The sequence below is a fragment of the Suricata suricatta genome, chromosome 11 (genome assembly GCF_006229205.1).
Source record: "Suricata suricatta isolate VVHF042 chromosome 11, meerkat_22Aug2017_6uvM2_HiC, whole genome shotgun sequence".
Classification (NCBI taxonomy): Eukaryota; Metazoa; Chordata; class Mammalia; order Carnivora; family Herpestidae; genus Suricata; species Suricata suricatta.
In genome coordinates, this window is record NC_043710.1 from 14,401,748 (window position 1) to 14,412,864 (window position 11,117).

Genomic DNA, 11,117 nt, shown 5'->3' on the forward strand with positions numbered 1-11,117 from the left:
AGGCAAATCAGGAAGCCAACTCCTAATTATAGAGAACAGACTGATGGTAATTAGAGGAGAGGTGGGCACGGGATGGGTTAAATGGGTGGTGGGTGTAGAGGAGGACCATGTGATGAGCACCAGGTGCTGGATGCAAGTGATGAATGACGAAGTTCCACACCTAAAACTAAAATTATACCGTATGTTAACTAATTGGAATGTAAATAAAAATTTGAAGAAAGAAAAAAAATCATTTTAAATGTAATGATGTCCTTAACCTAAATGGGTTTAAAAGATTAAGTCTGTGACAAATTATCTATGACGTACATATTTTCAATGTATAAATACTCCAAAACTTAAAATTTTCTGCTGAAAATGCATTATGTTCTGTATCATTTCAGATGAATTAGCTTTCTGTCTGAACTCTGGATTCACCTCAACTTCATGGAAAATCAGAACAATGTCACAGAATTTGTTTTCATGGGTCTGTGGGGAAATAAGCAAATGGAGCTACTGTTCTTTTTCTTGTTCCTGCTCTGTTACTTGGCAATCTTAATGGGAAACTTCACCATCCTACTCACAATCACCCGCAGCCATCTAATCAAACAGCCAATGTACTATTTTCTCTGCCACCTTTCTATCATAGATCTCTGCTACACCTCCACTGTGGTCCCCAGGCTAATCAGGGACTTGGGTGCAGCAAGAAAAAACATTTCCTATAACAACTGTATGACCCAGCTCTTCACTGCCCACTGGCTGGCGGGTGTGGAGATCTTCATCTTGGTGTCCATGGCTTTCGACCGCTACGTTGCCATCGTCAAGCCCCTGCACTACATGGTCATCATGAACTGACAGAGGTGTAACCTGTTGATCTTCATGGCCTGGGCTGTGGGTTTTTGGCATTCCATTGCTCTACTGTTGGTAGTACTCAATTTACCTTTCTGTGGTCCTAATCAGATCGATCACTACGTATGTGATGTGAAGCCTCTGTTGAAACTGGTGTGCAAAGACATTCGTGTCGTTAATATCTTATTGATTGCAAACTCAGGAATGGTGGTGGTTACTGTCTTTCTGGTCCTGTTGGCTTCTTATATACTCATACTATATAATCTTAGGACCCACTCCTCCACAGGGCGGCGCAAAGCTCTCTCCACCTGCAGCTCTCACATAATGGTGGTAGTTTTGTTCTTCGTGCCCTGTATCTATATTTATATTCTCCCTGCAGGGAGTGAGAACAAGGATAAGGAAATCTCTGTGTTTTACACTGTGATTGCCCCCATGCTGAATCCTCTCATCTATACCCTGAGAAACATGGAAATGAAAATCGCCATGCAGAAGGTGTGGTCTAAAATGACACATTCAAATTTCAAGTAAAGGTGATATTAATTGCACTTCTTACCCTGTATTTGAGATGTTATAGAAAACATAGCTTTCTTTAGAGGGAAGCTGGACCAAATGGCCTCTAACATATAAGAGCCAAAAAAGCAAGTCACTCATTTAGATTGCAGGCTGCACTCTAAAGTTTCCAGCTAGTTCCAGATATGATTGCATGGGTTTGAGGAATGCTAGAAATGCCTTTCTAAAACACGTGCCTAGTCACATGACTACTCTCTCCAAAAATATATAAGGAAATCTGTTTTCCTTGGAACAAAATCCAAACTTCTCACTATTTATCAAAAATTGTCCTGGTTGAACGTGCTAATTTAAGAAGTCATTACATTGGTATAAAGCATGGTGTTACAATGACAGATTTTGGGGCCAGGGAGTGCTGGGGGATTACTGACTCTGGTATGTTTTCTGTATCTTGTCTCTGTGTCTTGGTAATTTTCTTCATATATGAACCCCCTTTTCCCAAATATCTTTGAAAAGTTGTGTGAAAAGTTTTAATATTACTTTGGCTAACACACATGAAGATTTAGCAGGGCATAGGACTACTGGGAACATGGTACATATTTTCCCTTTCTCTACCTTTCTTCATTTATTCCCTGTGCTTGGATGCTTTCAACCAGTGGCACTGGACTTCTTTACATTCTCCAAACATACTCTAAAGTCTGTCAGCTCTATGACTATTTTTTTTATCTTCTCTGCTTATCATGTTACCCCCATTGTACGTTAGTGTTCATGTCTTACATATAAGTCACACTCCTGATGTTTTCTTATTCCAGAAGATTTTGCTGACACATAGACAGACCAGAAGTATTTCTGATTTCTTCCTTGTTCTTTGGTTTCTATGAAACTGTACACTTTCTCCTTTTAAAATAATCCTCTGCCCCATATTAGTGTTTATTCTTATGTGCTTTTCCAGTTTGATTGAGCCAGCTCAGTTAAAAAAGCACTATATCTTTACTTTCTTTTATCTATTTACTAGCAATAAGCCCATACAAGTTAAGAGGTTATCAGTTAATGAATTAAATTCAAAGGTACTATCTTTTCTTTTTATTGGATTTTATACATTGTTCTCATATATCCAGAACTTACCCTTATGCTATAAACTATCATGTATTAATAATAAAATGTTTAATGTCAGAACGGTTAAAAATCCAACATACATTCCCTGTAGCAATCAGGGAGGAAATGAAGTACAGACTCTAGCCCCTTATATATTTTTTTCTTATGTTCTGCATTTTAAGGTGCTATGATTTTAATTTTCATTTACCCCTGGTCTCTGAAACACATAGCTCAACTAGCTCCATGTCTTGGTTCCCATTTGTGTAGACATTTCTCTCTGCCAAAGAATTTTTCTCAGCAGAATTACTGCATTGTGTTCACAATTTCCTTGATTCAATTACTCCTGTCCCCAAGCCAAGAAGAAGTCTAGGAAAAAGCATACATGAGATAATGTTTGTTTTAATACCAGGAAAACTTCCTTTGATATTTCTATTCTTAGAACTTTTCACACATTTAATTACTTTTTTAAATTCATGGATTCAGCAAAACCTGTGAGATATCAAGGAAAAATCCATTCTATTTCATAGAAAACCAAGTCTGTCTAGTGATAGTTTGGTTTGAACTGGTTTAAGTTAGTAATTTTCCAAAGGATATTTGGATTATTTTTAATATAGAAATGTAGTTTGTATATGTGTGTGTGTGATAATTGTGTGTGTGTGTGTGTGTGTGTGTGTGTGTGTGTGTAGTGGGGGGGGGGTTGATGGTCTTGAGGATGGGTCAGAGGAAATATTCAACCCATCAGAAAGAATGCTACATGACAAAACCAAAATATTTTCTTATTATTTGTTGTTTTTTTCTCAAGATTCCATAAGATTTTATTGGCAATAAACATGACTATTTTATATAGTAAGCCCACAACAAATATACTGAACTAAGATTAATCATCCAGTTGTAAAATGTTCTTTCTAGAATTCATTTTCCAGTCTGTGGAACAATACTTAATAACTCCAAAATTACCTGAAATCTTGGTTTTGTAAAGAAGTGCCCCATAAAACAAAAGGTTTTCTTTAGAAGGGGATTATAAAAGAAGGATAAATAGAACAAAACCAACTCTCAGCAGAGAACTGAGACAAATGCAGGGACGGGGATGTCAATGAGTCACTTGTACACACCTCTAAGGAGTATCCTGGTGTGTTTTTGTGTTATGGGTAGAGATATGTGGAGCTATCTCCTCTGTGTACTGACACAAGCCAGCCTGAGTGAAGCTTGGTCAACAAGATGCATTATACTGAAACGGACAACCAGTGAGACCCTGAGTCCTGATGTCCATCATTATCCATCATTCAGACATACTAGAATCTCTTATTCCCTCAGAGTTAATCTACTTCGAAAGTCTGGAAGCAAGCAGTAAACACATAAGAACGTGTTCCTTTCACACACAGAAGGCACACAGTTCTTTTTCTTATTCTTATTTGTAGCTCTTTGAGTGAATCTTTTTAACTTCTAGAAGCTTATGTTCTTATTGGAAAAACAGAAATAACATTAGTTATCTCACAATATGTTAAATTGTTCAAAATAATCTCGTAGTAAATTCTAGTTCTTTTTATTATTTTGTACCAGATAATTTCCTATAAAAATTGGTCTCCTAAAGTTTTACATGTATTAAGGAAATTAAAAAAATTTTTTAATGTTTATTTACTCTTGAGAGAGAGAGAGAGAGAGAGACAGTGTGAGTCGGAGAGGGTCAGAGAGAGAGAGACATAGATTTAGAAGCAGGCTTCAGGCTCTAACCTGTCAGCACAGAGCCCAACGTGGGGCTCAAACCCACGAACTGTGAGATCATGACCTGAGCTGAAGTCGGCCACTTAACCGACTGAGCCACCCAGGCAACGCTAAAAATTGTTTTAACATAAGAATTTGTGTACAGTGGGGGAGATTGGTTCACCTAACATCAATGTGCCCAATTTGGACTGAACCAAATAACCCGCAGAAATGAAGTAAAATAGGACTAAGCCAAATGGTAAACAGAATAAAAGTTGGGCTGTATATTGAGACTGGATATCCCCTCATATTTTTTATATTCTCACTCAATGATAATAATATATATAATATATGTGAAGATAAGATAAGTATATATTATATATAATATATATTATCTTTTAAAATATATAAAATATATACTATGTAAATATTATATATATACATAAAGAACAGATTGTTTCTTCTTTCATCCTTCTTTTTCTTTTGCCTTCCCTTCCCTAACCATCTATTTCATCAGTATTAGTCTCTGGCAACAAATAACTTGGGTTCCAGTCCCGATATTGCTGATCATTAATTTTATTGATGTATCTCCTCTACCAATGTGCATTACTCTGGATAATGATGCATATTGAACAGCACTGCATGTGGTTGGCTGTTTGTCTCTCCCCAAGCCAGATTTCTCTGAAACTACTGTAAAAGGAGATTTCCAAAATGGAGCAAGCAAGCCTACTTAAGAAAGTCTCTTTTTAAAAATAGGATCAGGAGGCCGTAAGTATGGGAGACTTGATGGACATCCTCACTGGAGAAACCACAAGCATTTTTGAACATTTCAGAGAGCTGCAAGCCTTCAGCCTGGACTTAACTTTCCTTTCATCATGACACCTGAATCATCAGCATTCTTCACTTCTAAAGGTTTTCCAATCTTTCATTTGCATATTAACCCAACCAATCCCAGTTACCCTATTCTAATCTCTGTTTTGCATAGAGGACCTGAATAAGAATTACACTCATAGCCTTTTGCCCATATAACTCTGCCTCTCTTTGTCTTCCTGGGAACACAATTTAGGTTCCTACCAGATTCTATGTCTTCAAAATTGAAATCCTTAAAATGTTTTTAATGTTTATTTACTTTTGAGGGGAAGGGAAGGGTGAGAAAGAGAGGGAGATACAGAATCTGAAGCAGGCACCAGGCTCTGAGCTGCCATCACAGAGTCTGCCACAAGGCTTGAACCCATGAACCATGAGAACATGACCTGAGCTGAAATCAGATATTTAACTGACGAAGCCAACCAGGTGCCCTCTGAATTTCCATTTTAATTGCCTGAATAAATGTTTGAATGTGTTAATTTTCAGTGAGTTTTTTCTTAGTCAACACTAGCCTAATACTATTCCATGGTATATTATTTTTCTTCAGAAACTAAGATGAACACAGGCAGGCAAGATTTCTTAATTTCTCTGTCTGAACAGAGCATTGTGGAGCCTGCAGAGAAGCTGCTGGACACAGGTTAACACAAAGATAAGAAGTCAAAGGGCATCTGGGTGGCTTTCCCAGTTAAGACTCTTGATTTTGGCTCAGGTCATGATCTCATATCATGAGATCAAGCCCACTTTGGGGTCTGCACTAGGCATGGAGCATGCTTAAGATTCTTTCTCTCCCCTCTTCTTCTGCCCAGCCCCGAAGCCCCCACTCACACTCACTCTCTCTGTCTAAAAAGAAAAAAAAGAAAGAAAAGAAAAGAAGTAAAGTTATATCCAGAAAGTGCCCGTAGACACCAGGGTCCGTCCCATGGAGAAAACACAGAGGCCTTTGTTGAAGATCTATTCAGAAATGCCTCTGAGAATATAATTTCTTATTACTCGCAAAGTCTTTCTTGTGTTGTCATGTGTTATATTCAGTTGTTCCAAATCAATATTCCTTTAGGGATAGTTATAAAATTGATGACTTTTAAAATTTAAAATGTATGTTTGCTTTTGTAAGAATTTCAAAACACTTAATTTTTTTCTTTTTCTTTTTGTCGTCTGATGAGCTACTTATTACATCCCTGGTGGTTAATGAATATTTAAACTCCACCCCTTACAGCTGTCTAAAATGTTCTAAGACATGTTGAGATTCTCAAGGTAATTTTAGAGAAATGATCTAACTGTGTTTGAATGATGAGTTTATACATCTCTGCCTTTTATTTCAGCTTTAGATCCTGATTTGACCTAAAACTAACCTGACAGCCACTGAGATCCAATGATCAGTGAATTAACAATGAGACACTCTTTGGAGAATGCTACTCCAACTGTGCTTTGAAGTGCTTATATGCTATTTACATTTATTCCATTTAATTTCATTCTTCTATTGTATTTTCTGTAGCAGCTTAATTTTATTACTATAAAAATAATTTAGCTAACTTTAGTCTTATTGTACATTATTCACAAGCAAAATTCCACTTGAGAACAATGATAGTTGAGTTGAGGTTGATGAAATCTTCAAGTTTCTGTGAAATTTAGTGAGTTCTTTTTTTTTTGGTGCTTTTGTATTTTCCTCCATATTCTTTTGAAGGGATAGCCTAGCTTTTATGATTGGATATCCCAATGATGAGGAACTTTCTACCTTTCAAAAATTTTGCAACGCTAAAGTGGACTAGATTTATCTGATTGAATTAAATTAACTTTATAGCAGGCCATATTCTGATATCACTAGTAGGAAATCTGAACTTACAGTGGAAATTCTACTTTAAGAGCAGCAGTTCTTATTAATTTAATAGCACAGTCAAAACACAATGCAGCATTTTTATGTAATGCAAACCAAGAAGTAAAATAATAATTTGACTGTATTTTTATACTGCTGGGAAATTGCAGGTTAGTGGTTCCTGTTAAGAAATAACTAAAGACCAGAGGCTTTAATTTTAATGGAGACCAATTTACTAATTTTTCTTTAATGGACTGTGTTTTTCTGGTCATATCAAAAAATCATTGCCTAGCCCATTCAGATTTATATATTACATAGTTTTCTGTATATATATTATACTTTGATTAAAAGTTTTAAGCAGTCAAAAAAATGATGAAAGGCAACCAGTTGTTTATAGTAATTTTATTTCTTTTACTAAAAGATTGCTCCAAATTGAAATTTATATGTTCATCCTCATTAACATAAGTTGTGACATTTTTTGGTTTTTTGTTTTAGGTGTTTTTTCTTTATTAAAATGGCTATACATATATATGTATACACACATATATGTTTTTGAAAATTTCAGAGACAGCTCACTCAAAAAAAGAGATAAAGTAAAAGGAAGATAAAGTGTGGTTTTGAACCATGTATAACACTGGGGTATTTCACATTTTTATTTCTTACTATATTTTTGAGTTATGTAATAGTTTATCAATCCTATAAATGTGGGCCATGAAGCTTTATGAGGTTAGCAATAACTTCAATGTTCATAAATGGTATGGAAGTGAAGAATTAATTCTGATTACTGATTTCTTTTTTTTTACATTTTTTATTAAAAAATTTTTAAATGTTTTTTATTTATTTTTGAGAGACAGAAAGAGACAGTGTGAGGAGGGGAGGGTCAGAGAGACAGGGAGACACAAAATCTGAAGCAGGCTCCAGGCTCTGGGCTGTCAGCACAGAGCCCGACGCAGGGCTCGAACCCAGGAACTGTGAGATCATAACCTGAGCCAAAGCTGGACACTTAACTGACTGAGCCATCTAGACATCCCTACTGAGTTCTTATTAAAAGTTATTGGTCAATAGGAAAGGAAGACAATAATAAAGTTGGTGAGAAAAAATGTTTTGAGTATCTTTACTTAAATGGGGTGATTGACTTCTCACAGAATATGGGCCAGATTGCCCAGATTTTAAACTCTAAACATCAATTCTAAATAAATGGAATTAAAGTGAAAGAAGACAGATATAAGAATCTATTTCTCTTCATATTGAGGAAATATTTAGGTGTTTAGTTTTCTTTTTATGTTTGGATTATTACTGCTATGGAGACACAATTTGAAACAACAAAGTTCACCATTCAGTGATTATACATCTCCATGTTTCTATATCATTTTTGTTCCTTGGTTTCAACCACCTTTAGAGGGAAAACAGAATATTCCTCCTCTCATCTCTTATGATTTCAATTATTTGACAAATTGTGGAGATGTGGTCAAGAATATGTTATATGTTTCAATGACCATAATTCTCTCATTGGCTTGCATTCACATGTCCCTTTTACTTCAGCTAACAGCAGTGATTATAATAGAATTTTCCCCAGATTTCAAGATGAGAGTTTAAGAGGTATTGTGGAGGAAACGTCTCTGATAATCTAGAAAACAAGCCAAAATCCTATGTGAAAGAATACGCATTTTGCTAAAATGGCATAAAATTACTTGGGATCAAGAATGCTGGACCACAAATTTATATCCCCCCAAATATTCATAAACACAGATTCAGTTGTTGGTAATCTGTCATCTTGCATACTTTTTAAAATTGGCATTAGATTCAAAGTGTTTCCCCTCACTGCTGGTCTCCAGGACACCCCATTTTCGTGCTCTGCTTACATTGTGGGATACAGCCCCTGATTGAGTGGGAATCAGGATATCTGTCCTACACAAGATATTACTTTCTGATGTTAATAAACTACTTAGATTATTTTGATCTGAGTCTCTTTTCTTGAAAATCAGGTGATACACACTTGAAGTTTTTACCAACCCATTTATTTAACAATTAACTTTAAGTCAATTTGTTTTAGGCAAACACATCTGTCCATAAAGCAAACAGTATGTCATCTCCTAAATTAGGAATCAGCATTAGCTGTAATAAGGTAAGGAGAAAATTGATCAATAAATCATAAAATTATTAACCTCTATTTAAGTACTGTTCACTGTTGAACGCTATGAACATGATAAATATTTTTGGTTTGTTCAGAACAATATAGAGGTTAGGAAACTTTATATCAATAATAAGTCATAGTGGAAACAGATTGAGTTTCTTCTTCCTGATGTAATGAGGTTGAATGATAATTTAAAATAGAATTAGTTTCTTATAGTATAGACCATTTTAAATGCTAAACCAATTTACCTATTCACCATCTAAACTGATCTTACAGACAAAAGTCTGAATTTGTGAGTCTGGGATTTGATGGCTTCTAAATAATTTTGCTACAGTAACATTTGGTGGTTTTTTAAAAAATACTTATATATTTTTTCAGAGAGAGAGAGAGAGAGAGAAAGTGAAAGACAGAGCGAGCAGCGGAGAGGCAGAGAGAGAGGGGACAGAGGATCTGGAGTGGGCTGTATGCTGACAGCAGAGAACCAGGCATGGAGGTCACACTCATGAACTGTGAGATCATGACCTGAGTCTAAGTCAGAAACTTAACCAATTCAGATGCCCCTACAGTGTCTGTTTCTGAAATATTCATCCAGGGTGCCCAGATACGGTGGCTGCATCAGGTCAGACAAAGGTGGAAAGTGTGAAATAGTGTTTGCATCTCATTGGATGTCAGTTAATTCCTCAGCACTGGGGAAAACACGCCTGGGGCACCTTCTCTCTATCCTACACACTATTTCCCTCTGCACGAATAATATCTCAAGATTGTCCACAAGATGCAAATTTGTGAGTGTTCGATCCATTCGTTAATGCAGCTTCTAGCTGGTGAGTGCTGAAACAAATCTCTCTTGGAGCTACCTTCTGTATCCTCTTCTTCTGTTGTATTTTATCGCCTAGAGTGTGTATCAAATACTGAAATTCCTAGGGGAGGTCATAAATATGAACAATGCAAATATGCTTGGGCCATTTCTTTTTAACTTTCATTTATCACTTGCCATTGCAAATTTAGATTAATTTTAACCATTTATTTTAATTTTGCTTGTAACATGTAAAGGGGATAAATGAATAAGTTGGCTTTAGTTCTCACAACTGTACTCTATTGACATCTATTTGCCACACAGTTTTCAACCATTTTTTTGCTTTTAATGCTCCTAAAACTATTTTACTAGAAATGTGCAGTTGGAATGCTTGTTGACAGGGCAAGGAAGATCTTCCTTTAAAGAAATTAAACAATTCAAGCTGATAATGTTTTTTTTTCTTTTTTCCAACCTTTTTATTTAAATTCCAATTAGTTAATGTACAGTGTAATGTTAGTTTTTCAGAAGTAGAATCTAGTAATCCAAAATTTACATACAACACCTGTTGTATGTACAACACTAACCACAGCAAGTGCTCTCCTTAATCCCACATGTGGAACGTAAGAACTAAAACAGAAGAACACTGGGAAGGAAAAAGAGAGAAAACCAAGAAACAAACTCTTAACTATAGAGAACAAACAGACATATTTTTAACAAATTTTCATTCCCAAGGATACCACAAAATCAAACAGGAAATTTGTCCAGATCATCCTGAAAAAAAAATAGTGACTTCATGGGTAAGAATATGCATTTTAAAACTTGCAGAAAATTTTTGTAAAGGACCTAAATTATATTCGTTTTGTTATCTAATTTATACAGTTAACAATAGTTAATTTCTTTAACATCAAACTAACATTTAAATGATCCGTACTCCTTATTGTTAATGTTGAAAAGTTAACACCATTGTTTCGCACTATAGAATTAGTTACTTTAGATTTCTAAAATAAGAGAAATAGGGGCACCTGTGTGGCTCAGCGGGTTATGTGTCAGGCTTCGACTTGGTCATGATCTCACAGTTTGTGAGTTCAAGCCCTGCATTGGGCTCTGTGCTGACAGCTCAGAACCTGGAGCCAGCCCTGGATTCTGTGTCTCCCTCTTTCTCTCTGTGGCTCCCCTGTGCTCTCTCCCTCTCTCTCAGAAATTTTAAATGAATAAACTTAAAATGTTTAAAAATATAAAAGAAGGGAAATCTATGTATCAGGAATAATTAACCTTACTTATTCAGTGATGCCAATTTCCTTTTTTAGTAAGTTTTAATTATTGTTGCCATGCTGTTAATTTTTTTATAAAGATCCATGTTTTCTTTCTTTTCAGATATCTAACCC

General features: G+C 35.6%; 1 protein-coding gene across 1 annotated transcript in view; it reads left to right on the forward strand.

Annotated features, from left to right (window-relative positions):
* The window catches only part of LOC115306340 (olfactory receptor 4P4-like), a 161,688-nt gene extending 160,335 nt beyond the window's left edge, over nt 1-1,353 (forward strand). Inside the window, 1 exon segment of the mRNA XM_029956682.1 lies at nt 381-1,353. Coding sequence (XP_029812542.1) covers nt 424-1,353 — 930 coding nt within the window. The 5' untranslated portion in view covers nt 381-423.
* Nucleotides 1,354-11,117: the final 9,764 nt, after the last annotated feature.